Genomic DNA, 17,469 nt, shown 5'->3' on the forward strand with positions numbered 1-17,469 from the left:
CCCATACATTTAAATAATTCAAGACTAATATAATCAATTTAAAATTTTAAAAATTGAACAATATAACTAGAGGCCTAGTGCATGAAATTCATGCACTGGAGGGGGGAGTCCCCTCAGCCTGGCCTATGCCCTCTCTCAGTCCAGCACCCCATTGGCAGACATCCCTCCTGCAGTCTGGGACCCCCTTGCTCCTTACCACCTGCCTTCTCGCTGCTCTTTAGCTCAGCGGCAGAGGTGGGAGAGGCTCCTGCCAGCACTGCTGTGCTCACCAGCCATGAGCCTGGCTTCTGGCTGAATGGCACTCCCCCTGTGGGAGCGCACTGACCACCAGGCGGCAGCTCCTGTGTTGAGCATCTGCCCCCTGGTGATCAGTTCACATCATAGTGACTGTTCATTCTGGTTGTTCTGCCATAACGGTCACTTAGGCTTTTATGATATAGATAATGGTATAATTTTTAAATTACTTTTTAAAAATTTTCTTCCTAATAGTCTTATTTTACATTCATTGGTCTTAAAAATAAAATGATCCTTTAATAAAAATCATTCTGAAAGACTGACTTGGTGACAATGATAAAAATGGAAATACTGGAAGGAGAAACAAAAGCCACCTTCCTTCCAGAAATCTACAAAACAAACTGCTATTAAGGGAAGTAGGAAAATACATACAATGTAATTTACAGTGAAATGAATTAAAGCATATTAAGATCAATAAATTAACCTGTAAAAATAGATTGACTTCTTTTAATTTTTCTACTACATCCTGTCTTGCTCTTTCTTCAATCTTCCGTTTATACTGTTCTACTTCACCAAATTCTACCACATTCATTTCCATAAGTCTATTGAGGTTTAGCACTTCTTGTTTCCACTTCTTTTTTTCATTCTCTAGCTTTTCACATTTTTTTTGTATTGCTTTCATAGATAATAACTCCTGTTGAAGAAATTTATTTTTTTCATCCAGATGTATACACTTTGAAGATGCACTTTCCAGTTTTGCTGTAAGATCATCATTCTGCATGAATAAAATAATATAGTTTGGTTATGAAGGTGTAGACTAAGAATAGTCTAACTCAACACCAGTATCAAATTTTGAAATAAATTCAGTTGCAATCAAATGTTATCTGTACTGTAATAGAGTCTTAAAATGTGGAATTCTGAATTATTCAGGATCAAGACCAAAGTTAAAACCATCAGGAGTCACAAAAAATATAATTACTGTCATCTTTGCCACACAATGTGTACACTTGATTTTATAGTCTTTTTTCTATGACTGTTTCATGTCTTTCCTCCCCATAATGACTATAAGTCACCTCTTAGTAAAAAGTATTTTATCTCTTCCCCAATATTAATTATCCATAGTTTTTAAAGAAGTTTTAGGGACATCATATTGACATATTTAGATCTGAATAAATAAATGCCTCCCCAAATAAGACTTTCAAAATAAGACTATAATTAATGAATCTCATAAATATAGATTCTAATATCATAGACTGAATTACCAATGTTTGATGTTAATTAATTTCTTTTAATTTCTTTACTAATTAAGTTATTATATATGTTTGATGCTAATTTAAATTGCATTCCAAGAAGAAATGATTACCAGGTTTAAATAGAAATCACATCTTCCACTATAAAAGTTTAGTGAGATGAACATACATTTTTAAGAAAAATAACAACAAAAAGGCTTAGTTTAGTAGTGCTATCTTGAAATTGTTATTTTCTACAAAATAAGAGAACACACTAAACAACAACAAAAACTTGCTGGAAATTAAAGGAAAACTAGTTCCTTTAGCTATGGTGATTATTTAGTCAGACAAGGTGAATGTTGCAGAGTTTCTAAAACACATCTACAAATTCTTTGGCACTAATCCATGAAATAGGTGCTGGCTTTTGTACTAACAGTTTCTAGTGAACAGAATAGGGTGGCACTGTGGTTTGACTGCTATGTCTGGTGATACAGCTTCCGACTGACTCTCTTTTTAGGGAAGCTCACCCTTCGTGCTGTGAAGCATGAAGCAGCCCAGGGCACATAACCAGTCCTCGTATAGGTGTCCAGCTGAGCCTGCCCCAGCAAACGTCTGAGCAAGAAGCCCACTGCCCCTGACAGACTGGTGAATGAACAAGCCTTAATGATTCCAGTTCCCAGCTTCAAGTCATCCCAGCTGACGGCAAGTGGAAAGGAAATGAACTGGTCTTACTGAACCTGGCCTCACTGCAGATTTGTGAACAAAATTAATGCTGTTTTGAGCTACTAGTTTTGGAGGTGTTTTATTTAGCAGCAATCAATAACTGGCACAGATACTGACATTAAAAATAGAGTGTTAACACTAAAAGAGAAAAAAAACACACACATGTGGGGGCCCCTTTGAACAGCAAGTGGGTGGAACCTGAGATGATGGAGAGAAGCATGAGAAAGAAAACCAAAGGGCCTCCAAGAAACGGCGAGTGGAGGCCTGATGGCCCCTGAAGAGGCTGACAGCAGGGGCTTCTAGGCAAGTGAACAAAATGACATTGAAACAAGGCTGACAAGGATTCTCACCATGAAGCAGCTGACAGAGAAATCAATGAGAAAAATAAGCTAAAGAAAGACTATCCTATATAATACCAGAGAAATATGCTAATTATCCATTATGCCTTGAGGCGTAACAACCAACTAGTAATGACCAGATCATGGATCTGCAGGAGGGTGGGGTAGCAAACTACAAGTGGGAAGGAAAAGCTACAGGAGGGTGAAGGCAGCAAACTATGAGGTTGGGGTGGGGAGAACAAAGGGATGGGGAGAGTTACAGGAGGGCAGCTGAGAGCTACTGACTCACGGATTCGTGCGCAGGGCTACTACCGTAGTTAAATATAAAAGAACCAGGACTTACGGTTTCAAATATCCACTTCCCATTTATAGGTTCTTCCACATGTCCAATTGTCAAATAATTTTAAAATAAACAAATGGCTTCTGGGTTAACATCAAATTCAGAGTACTTCCTGGAAAATAGTCTAAGGATAACTAAGCAAGACTATAAAACCCTAAGATCTCAGAGAGATTTACATGGTGCCTCAAATTCCTCTAAGGATTTTCAGAATGTAAGAATTTTAAAGCCACTGTCCTCCAGGAAGCTCAACACATCTAAAAACCATTTGTGAGAGTGGCCTTTCTAATGGCATGAACCCCAATAAAATTCACAGGAAACTCAAAGCTTCTAAGAGAACTGTAGTAGCAAAACCCTGCTTGCTAGCTTGGACTAACGGAGACCAAGACCATAAAGAGAGATCTGTGCAAGTTAGATGTTCTACAGGGAGGAAGCAGGCTTAGAAAAGAGCTGCAAGCACAGTCACTTCTTATGAAAAGGACAGAACAAAGAGCTCAGAGAGAACAGCCACGGCCCACGGAGAATCACTCTGTGTTCAGGGCTAAGTTTTCCTCTCCTCAGTGAGGAAACAGACAACATTATGAAATCACTTTAAATCTCAGTAGTAAAACAAATGCAGTGGTTTTTGGCACCATTTGAATACAATTTCTCCTCTACCGTACTTAAGCTTATCTGTATTGGAGGGTAAGAATACCTCATCTTTATGTTACGGGACACAAATTTGCTTTAAAATTTTGACATTTCAAATTGAGAGATTTCCAAAGAGGAAAGGTGACAGTCCAGATTTTATTCTTCTCCTCCCTAGGTGGTAAAATCTATCAATGAGTCTACTGATAAAAAATTAAACATCCTATATAATAAAAAGTTAATATGCAAATAGAACAAATGGCAGAACTGAACCTGTCGCTATGACATGCAGTGACCACCAGGGGGTGCACATGAAACATGACAGGTATTAGCAGCAGGCAGACCAAGGTGGGGTGCTGGCTGCTATCACTGGGGTGAGCCTCTGATGGTTACTGAAAATTCTTCGCTCTTGTGCACCATGGTCGTACTCAGTGTTCACAACTGCTGCCAGTGCTGGCCCCGCTCACACCTGCAGCCGGCACCTGGCACCAGCCCCAATGGATTGGTGCCATCAGTGGGTGTGAGCAGTGGCTGCCGCCCCCCATTGCCCTTTAGGACTTCTCCACCTCCCCCTGCTCCTGAGGGACAATCAGGACCAGCAGCTGCTGCTTGCACCTGCTGCCAGCGCCGGCCCTGCTGGTATCTGCAGCTGGCACTGGAGCCACTGCTTGCACCCACTGCCAATGCCTGGCGCCAGTCCCGATCTCTTGGTGCTGTAAGTAGATATGAGTGGTGGCTACTGGCCCCCATTGCCCCTGAGGGCTTCTTCACCTTTCCCTGCTCCTGAGGGGCGATCGGGGCAGCAGCCACTACTTGCACCCACTGCTGGCACCAGCCCCAATCTCTCCATGCCATCAGTGGGTGTGAGCATGGCTGGTGCCGTCAGTGCATGGGAGAAGCGGCAGTGAGAGCAGGGCTGCGGGCAGATAGGAGACCAGGGGCTGTGGCAGGAGGGGTCAGGCAGAAGCACAGAAGATGGGCCGAAACCTGCCCCTGTGCCCACCGCAGTTTCGAAGCCCACAGTTTCTTTCAAGGTGCAGGAGTTTGTGCCCTGGAGCCCTAGTAGTGAAATAAATGACTAAGTCATATTAACATAAGAAACATTCAAACCTGTAAATATTTTTTGTGAATTTGTTTGAGCCAAACTGTTGACAACTGCCAGGAAGCAGTATCTCAACCCACTGAGACAATGCTCCTGAGAATGGTGAGTTTTCACCTATTTTTATAAATTACCATAAAAGCTGGAGACATAGCTGGATTACATGTAATCCATTGAAGATAGAATAGGGTGGCAGAAGAAATCAAAGAGAAGGGAGGACCTCTGGGATTGGGTAAAAAGTAAAATAATAGACACAAGCTTCTTTTACATAGGTGCATACAGGATAGTTAAAAGACAACAATTAACACAATAACAATAATAATGAGATAATTTGTGGTCTCCACCCTGAGGGGTCTGAAAAAAGGGAAGTTACAAGATAACCAAAGATATGTTATTTAGTTGCAAAGAGAAATTAGTCTCAGTTAAGATCAAAATTGATCCTTGTCAGGAAAGATACCAGCCTAAAATATGACTACCCAGCATAGACTTTTAATTAAAAGGTTTTAATTTCAGACTATTGTTTGTAGTTACTTTAGGTTTCTGAGTTTACAAGGCACCATGCAGGCCTTTCCTGAGCTAGTCAGGTTAGCATATGGCCCTTTTCCATCCAATCCTGTTACCAGGATTTTAATGGAAATGGGGGTGAAGTGGGAGGCACTGGGTTAGAGATTAAACTTTTGCATGGAGAAAAAAGAAATGGATATTATCTTTGTAAGCCTACTTTTTCATCACATCACAGAGTCAGCAAAACATAAGTTGGCCACAGGCTTTTTCAAGAAGAAAAAGTCTTCACAAAAGTAGAGTTAAAAACATTCCACTACACTGACTTTTTATTGTTATACTAGAAGCCTGATGCACGAAATTCATGCAAGGGGCTCAGCCCCTGCTGCCATGGAGGCTGCCGTGGCCCCCACCATCACCCCAGGAGATCTAGTGTAACTAGCATATCATGCTTTTATTATTATAGATAAAACAACTGGTAATGTGCAAAATGACTGGGAAGAAGTTCTCATAAAATTTGATTCTGTACTGGCATAAGGACAGACTTATACATCAATGAATTAGAAGGAAGAATTCAAAAATTAACCCTCACATTATCACCTAATGCTTTTCAACAAGGGTGCCAAACAAGTAAATAAGACATGAATAGTCTTTTTAACAAATTTTACTGGGACAACTGGATATTCACAAGCTAAATAATAAAATTAGACATCTAACTCATACCATTATACATAAAAATGAACTCAAAATGTAAATGCTAAAACTACAAAACTCTCCGAAGGAAACATAGGTGTATATCTTCATAACTGGATTTGGATGTCTTTCTTAGTTGTGAAACCAAAAGACAAAAATAGATTAACTGGACTTCAAAATCAAAAACTTCTGTGCTTTAATAAATTCCATCAAGAAAGTGAAAAGGTGAGCTACTGGATGGAAGGAATATTTGAAAATCCTTTATCTAATAAGGAATTTGTATCTAGGATATATGAAGAACTCTTACAATTTAATAATAAAAAATCCAATTAAAATCAGGCAAAGGAATTGAATAGACAGTTCTTCAAAGAAGATATATGATAATATGGACAAGAAAAAATGGTCAGCATTATTATTAACCACTAGAAAATTACAAATCAAAACCATAAGAAGATGCCACTTCACACCCACCAGGATGGCTACAATCAAGACAGGCAATGACAGTGTTGGCAAGAATGTGGAGGAATTGAAACTCTCATACACTGCAAATGAAAATGAAAAATGGTCAGCCACTTTGGAAAACAAAGTGGCTGTGCCTCAAAAGGTTAAAGATATGATCCAGCAATTCCATTTATAAGTATATTCCTAAGAGAATGAAAATATATGTTCACATAAAATCTTGGGCATGGATGTTTATAGCAGCATTATTAACAATGCCAAAAAGTGGTAACAGAAAGATCCATCAAATGATGAATACACAGAAAAATGTGGTCACTTCAGCAATAAACAGAAATAAAGTACTGATAATACATGTTATAAAATAGATGTATCTTAAAAACATTATGCTAAATAAAAGAGGCAGTCAGGAAGGATCACATATTGTGTGATCCCATTGACAGGAAATGTGCAGAATAGACAAATCTATAGAGACTAAGAGTACAGTAGTGATTCCTTAGAGCTCGGAAGAGGAGAAAGTGGACAGACACCCTGCACAGGGTGGTTACTAAAGGGCAAAGCGTTACTTTTTAGGGTGATGAAAATGTTCTAATATTGATTTGTGATGATCATTGTATAACTCTTTGAATATAGAAAAAGCCACTACATTGTTCATTTTAAATGAGTGAACTGCATGGTATGTGCATTATAGCTCAATAAAGCTGTTACCCCCCCAAAAAAAAATTTTTTTTTTTATTTGGTGTTGGTGCCTGGGGACCTGTAATGAAATGGTATGCTTCTTATCAGGGTTCAAGATAAAATAATTAACAGTATGTCCTTTTTATAGTAAAGTGATCAGGAAAAAAACCTGCTTTTTCACTGATATCAAGTCTATAAAATTAATAGGAAAATCTATATTTCACTGCTCAAAGAAACAAGTGATAAATATTTCCCCAACTTAGTTGATTTGTGGCCCCCAAACTGATTAAATATTACCTTATGTTTTAATATATTAATTTGAATATCCATTTCAATTTGATTTGGTTTTAAATCTCCAGGGAAACTAAGCTCTTCATTTTCATATTCATTTAACTTCCTTTTTGTAATTTTTAAGAGTTTCTTAAATCTGCAGAAATGTACAAAATGAGTAAGTCAAATTCTTTAAGGATACATATTTAATAATTATTGTATTTAAACAGATATTATGTTCTGTCATATAAATCTATAAATTATGTTCTTTCATTTGTTCCAATCTAATATTGTTTGAAACTATACTACATTATAACATTACATAAATAACATGAAAAAAAATCATGACATATGATATAGAGTTAATACTGTAATTACATAGCATTCTTAAAAATAAGTTATTAATATTAATTTTAGTATATTAAATAAAACATTAACCTATTATTAAAAATCAACTAGAAACCAGAAATCACTATCCAAGGTGAAATAGAAAAGCATAATTACATATGAATGTTTGAAAAAACATGAAAATACCTTTTGATATCTACTGACAAGAAGAAACGAAGAAAAGTACCAACAAAAAACATCAAGGTCACCGAGACCGGTTTGGCTCAATGGATAGAGCGTCGGCTTGGGGACTTAAGGGTCCCGGGTTCGATTCCGGTCAAGGGCATGTACCTTGGTTGCGGGCATATCCCCAGTGGGGGGTGTGCAAGAGGCAGCTGATCGATGACTCTCTCTCATCGATGTTTCTAACTCTCTATCTCTCTCCCTTCCTCTCTGTACAGAATCAATAAAATATATTAAAAAAAAAAAACCCATCAAGGTCATTCAAAATAAAAAAAAGAAGCAGTAAAGAAAAATATTTGAAGTCTGAGTTGAAGGGATATTTGGAAAGAGGCAGAGCTTTAGAAGAAAGGAAATCAGAGATAATATGTAATAGTCTCTTCAGCAGACTTTTTTTAAATAAAGATTTTAAAAGCCATCAACTTTTTCATATATATATATATATATATATATATATATATATATATGTTATTGATTTCAAAAAGGGAGGGAAAGGGAGAGAGAGATAGAAACATCAATGATGAGAAAGAATCATTGATTGGCTGCTTCTGCACACCCCACACTGGGGATTGAACATGCAATCAAACCATGACCTCCTGGTTCAAAGGTCGAGGCTCAATCACTGAGCAATACCGGCCAGGCTCAAGACTGTTTTAGGAAGAGATACTTGCTAGCAAAATCTTAACAAAATAAAAGATATACAAAACAACTGTACAGAAAGACAGTTAAATGAGGAAAAACACTGATGAGAATGAGTAAATTGCTCAGCAAATAAATAGGAAGGAAGCCATGTGGGGACTTCCCAGACACTGGGAAAAAACATTATTATTATTATTGCTATTATTATTAATTTAATCTTCACTCAAGGATGTTTTTATTGATTTTTACAGAGAAAGAGGAAAAATAAGCAAGAGAAACATCCATTAATTGCCTCCTATGTATATCCTGACTGGGAATTAAACCCGCAATCTAGGCATGTGTCCTGACCCACAATCTAACCTGTAACCGTTTGGTGCATGGGACAAAGCTCCTACTAACTGAGCACCTGGCCAGGGCCTATTTTTCTTTTTTTATGAGTGATAAAAACATGATTACGCAACTTTTAAAAGTCATATATACATTTTTGTATATGTGATATATTTTACCACTAAAAATGGAGAAACGTAAGCCAAATCAAGATGTTTGATGTTGTTAAGCAATGACAGAGATAGTTTTTTAGATATTAAACTATGTGAATGCTGAAGGAAAGCACACTCCTAAACAAAGGAAAGATTACCACAGAGAGCAAAGATATCTTACAGAAATAAAAATTCAAGGTAGACTTGAAAAGTGCGATTGACAGGATATGCAAAAGGTATCCTCATTACCTTTAGGAATCAGTAAAGACTAAATACAATATTTTGGCACTCAAAAAAATTTCAGATTGTGCTCTGAGTGTGCTCTGAGTTTCTTAAGTAAATTTTTAAATAGGGTAATTTGTTTAATTATAAAAATTACAGAGAGAATATAAATTTGTATTTTGTATTTAATAGTAAAATGACAGCTGAATATTAATGAATGGTAGGAATGTTCTGAAATATTAAAATCTTACCTGGTAATCTCTTTTTCTAATTGATCATTTTTCTTCATTTCTTGATCCAAGCTATATTCCAAAGACTGTTTTAACTCAATATGTTTCTTTAACTGTTCCTTTTCATCCTGAGACTTGGAAAAACATTTTTGAAGAAAATTAACTTTTTTAAATCTAGATACTCACTCTTCTTTCTTAAAAATACGATTTCTCATGAGTTCATGTATAATATGTGTAAACAGGTTTATAAACTTGATGCCAATAAGATAGACTTAAAAAAGACTTCTTACAGCAACTTAAATTGACTTTATATATATATATATATATATATGTATATATATATATATATATATATATATATTTGACTTCATATTTTCATCACTTTTTTTCTGTAATTTAAATTGCCAGTATTTGTTAAAACAGATGTTTTTATATATTAAATACTAAGTCTTAAAAAATATTTGACCTTTTAGTTTCTAAAGATGCTTAGAAACATTTACATCAATAGTTCAGATATTCTAGGTTCTATTAAGTCCCATTTACTAAGACAATCTTTGAAAAATTCCCATGCAGTTTCCATTTCTTTATAATGACTATCTGACTTTAGGATGAGCTAAAGACTCTCATTTTCTGTAAACTTTCTTACAGAGATTTCAATTTCTCCTTTTCTATTAAACACATTTCTCTTTAAATAAAGTTTGTCTTGTCTATATTTTACAAAAACATAACTTTTACTTGATTCTTGTAGCTTTTTCTACCATCCTGTTCTCCCTTTTCCTTAAACTCTAACATTCTATAATGCAAGCTCCATCTTGCATTATAGAATGTTAAAATATATAATGCAAGCTTCATATATTTTTTTTTTATTGATTTTTTTACAGAGAGGAAGAGAGAGGGATAGAGAGTTAGAAACATCGATGAGAGAGAGTCATCGATCAGATGCCTCTTACACACCCTCTACTGGGGATGTGCCCACAACCAAGGTACATGCCCTTGACTGGAATCGAACCTGGGACCTTTCAGTCCACAGGCTGACGCTCTATCCGCTGAGCCAAACCAGTTTCGGCTGCATATTCATATTTTTAATACTTATTCTCTTCTTTTACATAAGAATATGATTTTCAATCCCATAATTGCATTAAAAAATTTAAGGGTCATCTTTTTCTTTAATCCTGTATCCTGCCTTACTTCTCAGGAGTAATTGATAACAATGATTACACACACACACCCTCTCTCTACTTCTCTAACCCCAATTTGTTTCTCAACTGTAACCCTGATATATATAGGTCTTGACTTTATTACTTTTTAAAAAGTTCTCTCTGAGTTCTTAAACCACAACACTTCAAACCATATTCCCTAATAGGGGTGGAGGGGCAGATCAGGGGCAGGGCCAGAAAAGGGTAGTAGGCACTGAAGGTACCAGCTGACCCTGCCCCCAATCATGGTCAGGGGTGAGGGGTGGGGGAGAAGGGGGGTGATAAGGGACAGGGCCAGCTTGGGAAGGGGCCATAGGCAGTTGGCAGGGAAGTCCCACCACCTGATTGAATTCCCAGTTGCACTCCTGGTCGTGGGGACAATTTGCATATTAGCCTTTTATTATCCCTCTAGAGTAGGGGTGTCGAACTCAATCAGAGAAGGGGCCAAAATCTAAAATCCAGCCTAAATCGCGGGCCGAATGGTTTACTGAACAGTCATAAACTGTCACTGTGATGGAAACGCAGTGGAGTGCAGTGATGACAGCGCGGTGCGGGCCACATTGCAAGGCCTGGCGGGACGGATTTGGCCCGCGGGCCTTGTGTTTGACACATGTGCTCTAGAGGCCCAGCACATGAAATTTGTGCATGGGGGTGAAGGGGAAGCCCTCAGCCCGGCCTGCACCCTCTCCAACCCAGGATCCATCGACGGATGTCTGACTTCCTCTCACAATCAGGGACTGCTGGCTCCTAATTGCTCACCTGCCTGCCTGCCCGATTGCCCCTAACTATCTCTGCCTGCCTGCCTGATCACCCCTAACTGCTCCCCTGCTAGTCTGATTGCCCTTAACTGCCTCTGCCTTGCCCTGCACCTGGGACCCAGGATTCCCTCCTCCAGCCTGTTGCAGGCACCTAGGACCTGGGCCTCCCTCCCTCTGGCCAGCCGCAGGCACCCAGGACATGCGCTGGTTTCACCTGGGCCAGCCACAGCTGCAGGGGACTGTGGGAAGGTGGTTTCACTCGGGTTGCAGCTGCAGGTGCTCAGGATCATGGGGTGGCAGCTTGTCCCTCCCCTGGGCTGCAGGCACAGGTGCAGCCACTGGTGCCCAGGACCACAGGAATTCTCCCAGGCTGCAGCCTGGCTGGTCCCCATTACTCTCTCACAAGCTCATTTGTGCCTGGCTGGTCCCCATTTCTCCCTCCCCAATGTCGAGTATCTGAGCCATTATGGTGTGATAGCGTGACGATCATTTGCATATTAGCTCTTTATTATATAGGATCTCTATATATAAAAGCCTAAGTGACTGGTCAACCGTTCGACTGGTTGACCATTTGACTGGTTGCTATGATGCATACTGACCACTAGGGTGCAGACACTCAATGCAGGAGCTACCCCCTGGTGGTCAGTGTACTCCCACAGTGGAAGTGCCACTCAGCAAGCTTACCAAATGGTGGCAGCAGCAGGCGCAACAGGTACTGGATGAGTAGGAGAGGCATGGTGCCCAGGCCAGCTTGAGCTGCCCCCCAGCGCCTGCTACTTGGCACATTACTACATCCCTTGGGGGATGTAGGACTGCTGGTTTCAGCTTGATCTCCCGACATCTCTTGAAGGGTTCTGGGTTGCGAGAGGGTGCAGGCTAGGCTGAGGGACCCCACTGGTGCACAAATCTAGTATATAATAAAAGCCTAATATGCTAACTAACTGTCTGATCGTTCGGTCATCTGTTCAACCAATCAAAATGCTAATGATATCCTAAGGCCACTCAACCACTAGCTATGATGTGTACTGACCACAAGGAGGCAGACGCTCCAACCAGAAGGTTAGCTTGCTGTTGGGGTCCAGCCAATCAGGACAGCAAGATGGGCCAGCCATGCCCTGGAGCCCTCCCACTGTCCCTTCCCAGCTGTCCAACCTCCCACATTCCTCCCTGGCCTGACCATTCACTGGTGGGGTACCTTGCCTGGCCTGTACCCTCTCTCAATCCAATACTCGTTGAGGGATGTTGAAGAGCCGGTTTCGGCCTGATCCCACAGGCTAGGCCGAGGGACCCCACTGGTGCACACATTCGTGCACTGGACCTCTAGAATAGGATAATTTCCTATTCTATAGAGATCTGATCCATGGAAGTCTTCTGAAGTTCTTTTCACATGCAAAATCAACTATATGGTTTGAAGGTTTGAGAAAACTAGAGCTATCTTCTTGCCAATTCAGACTTTTCACCTCAATATGGTATTGGTCAAATATTCTAACCCAGGTAGTCTCTGGCATGGGAATTCATGAGATGAGGTGAGAACCTTTAAAAAAAAAGTTAGGTCTATTGATTAAATTGGTTGAAATGTTTACTCTATAAATTTTTTATTCACTGCCAAAACCAGTTTGGTTCAGTGGATAGAGCGTCAGCCTGCGGACTGAAAGATCCCAGGTTCGATTTCGGTCAAAGGTATGTACCTTGGTTGCTGGCACATCCCCAGTATGGGGTGTGCAAGAGGCAGCTGATGGATGATGATTTTCTCTCATTGATGTTTCTAACTCTCTATCCCTCTCTCTTCCTCTGCAAAAAATCAATAAAATATATTTAAAAAACATTTTTTTAAAATTTTTATTCACAGGGTAGGCTTTAAGGTGGCTAATAATTCCATGTCATAAACCTAACTGGAATCTACAAAAAAAAATCTCTCATTATTTTTGTATAAGTTTAATCAATTTTGAGTATTCTTACAAATTTTTCAATTTTTGATACCTTAAGAGATTTTTGTATGAAATTTTAAAGTAATAACTCCTGGCACTCTAATTCACAGAAAACTCCTTATTAATATATCATTTCACTTATATGAAAAGCATGCTAATTCAATATGACTTATTTACATAAAGTCTAGAAAAAATAATTTTAAATGTTTCTTCAGCCATTAGAAGGACCAGTAAACACAATGTTCTAGTTCCCCTGATAGGTATATCTTGTATAATGAAACTGCATGAACCTAGCTATTGAGACTGAAAGAAACTAGCTGGTAGGTGCATCTACTTGGCTGCTCCGACTTCGGGTTCACAGTACAATCTTCTGATCTTAAATTATAGGTAGGCTCTCCTATAATTTAAGATGAAAGTATGAATGGCAGGAGAAACCTGTTGTGTTGGGTAGTGAGTTATGTAGTTTTCACCATTCATTAAAAAAATAAAGTACTGGATTATACACCCATCTTTTCTGAGATTGGATTGTTAAATCTTTGAAAGGCTGATTAGCACAAGTGAATAGAAAATAATCTGCAAATTTGCAGTGCTAGAAGTAATATGTTGCTATGTATGGCCCTGATTGAGCAGCCTTTCCTACTTTTCATTGGCATCTCTTTTCTTTTTTAAAATCCAGCAAAGGGCCCAGCTAGTGTGGCTCAGTGGTTAAGTGTCTACCTGTGAACCATGAGATCGCACATGCCCGGGTTGCAAGCTTGATCCCCAGTGTGGGGCATGCGTGAAACAGCCAATCAGTGATTCTCTCTCATTATTGATGTCTCTATTGCTCTCTCCCTCTCCCTTCCTCTCTGAAATCAATAAAAATATATATTTTTTTAAAAACTGGAAAAATCCAGCAAAGGGAAAAAATATACTCCTTTCAAAAAGCACTTGCATAATGACCTAGTATTCATTCTTGATGAAGAGAACAAATTACAACATTAAAAGTAATTCATTTACAAAACCTCACCAAAGGGCTTATATTACAAGAGAAATTCAGAATTGTAGGTTAAATCATTACTCAAATTTCTGGACTCAAATAAATATTTGTAATGTCTATATCAGCATTATTAACAATAGCCAGAAACTGGAAAAACCCATGTTGGACAAATGAATAAAGAAAATGTGATATATATCAAATATTGCTTCTAGACTATCACAATCATTTTATTAAAATCTTACTATAAAAACCATTAATTTTATGAACTCAGTAAATTTCCTCTATAAAGAGGAATTACATTACTAGAATCAAGTATTACCATATGAATACAATAAATACTTTAATCAGTGAGACTTCCATGATGTCCAAAATATCTTATATACTACTACTAGAGAAATAAAAATTCATTTTTAGTATGTGGAAATTAAGAGATTGACTTACCGAATTGTTTCCTGACAGGTTTGTCTGAAGCTGTTCAATTTTGTGTTCTTGCTTTTTTATTATAACTTTTAACTTGGCATTTTCAATTTCAAGCCTAAAATGTATATTTTACAATAGTTATTCTCACACATAGTTATAAAAAAATACCAAATAACTTCTGAAAAAGACTTCTGAAGGTGCAATTACATAAAATGTTAAAATTTGAAAAGTAGATGATTTGGCAATTAGGCCATTTTTCTAGTTGTGTTTTGTGGATAATGTGCAAAATTTAGAGGTAATGTACACAAACTATGCATTTCAAAATAGCTCAAAGCTGAAATATTTATCCAGCTTAACACAGATGTTTTTCCTACAATAATTGATCTAATTCTCATATGATACTGCTCATCTGCTTTATAAATATTTTCTGTGCTGTTTTAAATTATACTTTTGCATGTGATCTTGCGTCTCCTCAGCACATCTTACGGCCGCAGTACATCGATCTTGTGCTTCTTGCAACTAAAATAAAAAACAAAACAAACAACTTTTAACTACTGATAGTGTAGTACAAATCTACCAGTTTTTGTAATTAAAATTTTATTGCAACACAGCCACACTCTTTCATGTGCATTTTTTTATGGCTACTTTGTGCCAAACAGCAATGCTAAGTTGTGACAATAGAGACCTCATGACCCACAAAGACTAAAATATTTACTACCTTGCCCTTTCCAGAAAAGTTCACAACCTCTCCTCAAGTACTAAAACAAAAACAGTCAGGTTTTAAAATTATATGTATCAAATACATATACAAATTTATAAATTGGTCAAATGGGTTAAAATAGAAAATTACCCTATGATAAACATTTATATTTTGTATTCCAAGTACCACATCAACTATAATTTTAAATATTCACAAATGTGAACGGCCATGGCTATTCCAGTGCTTATGAGACTTAACATGCTGCTTTCATTGTTACCTAGAAGCTTCAAGAAATAGCTTGAGATGCAGACTCTAAACAGGAGCCAAAATGCCTGTGTTTGCATCCCAAGTCCCCCAGTTATTAGCTATGTGAACTTGAGCAAATTACTTAAGTTTCCTATGTCAGTTTCTTCATCTGTAAAATAAAGATAATAATGGCATTTACCTTACTAGGATATTGGAAAGATTAAACTTAGAACATACATAAAATATTTAGAAGAATATGTGGCCTATGGCATATGCTAAGTAGATGATTTGGCAATTAGGCCATTTTTCTAGTTGTGTTTTGTGGATAATGTGGACCTGTAGTTAGCATTATTATTATTGTTGCTATATTTTATGTTCTAATAAAATTTTATAATTAAGCAAGTAGTATGCCAATGGAAATGATCTCTTGTAAAAGTTACTCTGAAATCATTCTTCATAGCTTTGATTGTGGCAGCCAATGGGGAGCAGGAGGCCCAGTACTTCAAAGAGTTTTCACCAATTCTACTAGCCAACAGTACTTTTCTGCTTATAGTGATTTATAACATATTTCCTCTCTGCACTTATCAGTGGGCAATCATCTCAAGCTACAATGCACACAGTACCTCCTGGACTGAGTACATGACTTACAGGAGAAACCGCTAACATGGAGATAATTATATAAATAAGGTGTGTTTTTTATTTTTAAATCCAAGTTCTCAAATCCATTCATTTCCAGGAACTGTTTATGTTGGGCTGCTTTAGTAAGTACTCTGATGAGTACATTAAGATAATATGGTATAGCATACCAGAAAAGCCATTCCAGAGTTTGCAAAGTGCCATAAATCTGTAAATCTGGCTGCATAGTCAAGGAAGGCTGGTTTATATATATATATATATTTTTTTTTTTTTTTCTTTCTTACAGTGAGGGTAAAAAAGATGAGCTTCTGATTAAATAATTTTCTATTATACTTATATTTAATTGCTTAAAATACATTAAAAATAAATGATTAATTATGTCAACATCTACAAGAAGAAAGTTTGGTGTAGTATAAAGTATTTAATTTTAGCCGAAACCGGTTTGGCTCAGTGGATAGAGCATCGGTCTGCAGACTGGAAGGTCCCGGGTTCAATTCTGGTCAAGGGCATGTACCTCGGTTGCAGGCACATCCCCAGTGGGGGTGTGCAGGAGGTGGCTGATGGGTAATTCTCTCTCATCAATGTTTCTAACTCTCTATCCCTCTCTCTTCCTCTCTTTAAAAAGTCAATAAAATATATTTTTAAAAAAGTATTTAATTTTATCCTAACAATAGTTAAGCTAAAATATTTTTAAGTTACACAAGGATAGGAATCATCGTATCTAATAATATGCCCCAAAGACAAACTTATACTTAGAAAGACAAGATTATCTTTCATGAAAATAATTTTAAAAAATGTAAAACTGAGGGCCAAATTGTTCTGGACAGACAAGATGACAAGTGTTGAAAAGAATGAGGTCAGTGAGTGTTTGAACAGTCAGAGCAGGCTTCATGGAGAAGGAGAGATTGGAGCCAGGTATGAATACATGCAGGATTAAGCAAGAAGAATAGAAACTGAAAAGACAGAGTAGATAACTTGAGTAAAGGCCAAGAAATGCTGAGATCAGCCCAGTTCTCTCAGAGGAGAAAATCCAATGTCAGGAAAGAAAAACATGCTCACATAATAACTTGTACCCTATTGTACACAGTAGAATTATTAACAGCCAAAAAGTGAGAATAATACAAAGTTCCATCAACTGATGAATGGATAAGTGGTTGAGCTACACAATGAGGTATCATTCTGAGAAAAAAAGAAATACATAAAATAGTGATGTGACATAACATGGATGAGCCTTTAAAATGTGACAGTAAATAAAAGAAGCCAGCCACAAAGGGCTGCAATTTG

The 17,469-nt window shown here is 37.7% G+C and overlaps 1 protein-coding gene across 11 annotated transcripts in view; it reads right to left on the minus strand.

The window, feature by feature from the left end:
- Nucleotides 1–17,469, minus strand: part of ANKRD26 (ankyrin repeat domain containing 26) — an 86,659-nt gene that overhangs the window by 12,322 nt on the left and 56,868 nt on the right. For 10 of the 11 annotated variants that reach the window (XM_045585865.1, XM_045585855.1, XM_036453166.2 and 7 more), the window contains 5 exons: nt 15,052–15,122; nt 14,625–14,718; nt 9,344–9,456; nt 7,213–7,342; nt 719–1,009 (listed from right to left, as the gene is read on the minus strand). In XM_045585865.1, coding sequence (XP_045441821.1) covers nt 719–1,009; nt 7,213–7,342; nt 9,344–9,456; nt 14,625–14,718; nt 15,052–15,122 — 699 coding nt within the window. Of the gene's footprint in view, nt 1–718; nt 1,010–7,212; nt 7,343–9,343; nt 9,457–14,624; nt 14,719–15,051; nt 15,123–17,469 lie in introns of those variants that run through there. The other variant, XM_045585876.1, reaches the window with a different exon arrangement.

Source organism: Pipistrellus kuhlii, unplaced genomic scaffold, assembly GCF_014108245.1.
Source record: "Pipistrellus kuhlii isolate mPipKuh1 unplaced genomic scaffold, mPipKuh1.p scaffold_m20_p_1, whole genome shotgun sequence".
In the NCBI taxonomy this organism is placed as follows: domain Eukaryota; kingdom Metazoa; phylum Chordata; class Mammalia; order Chiroptera; family Vespertilionidae; genus Pipistrellus; species Pipistrellus kuhlii.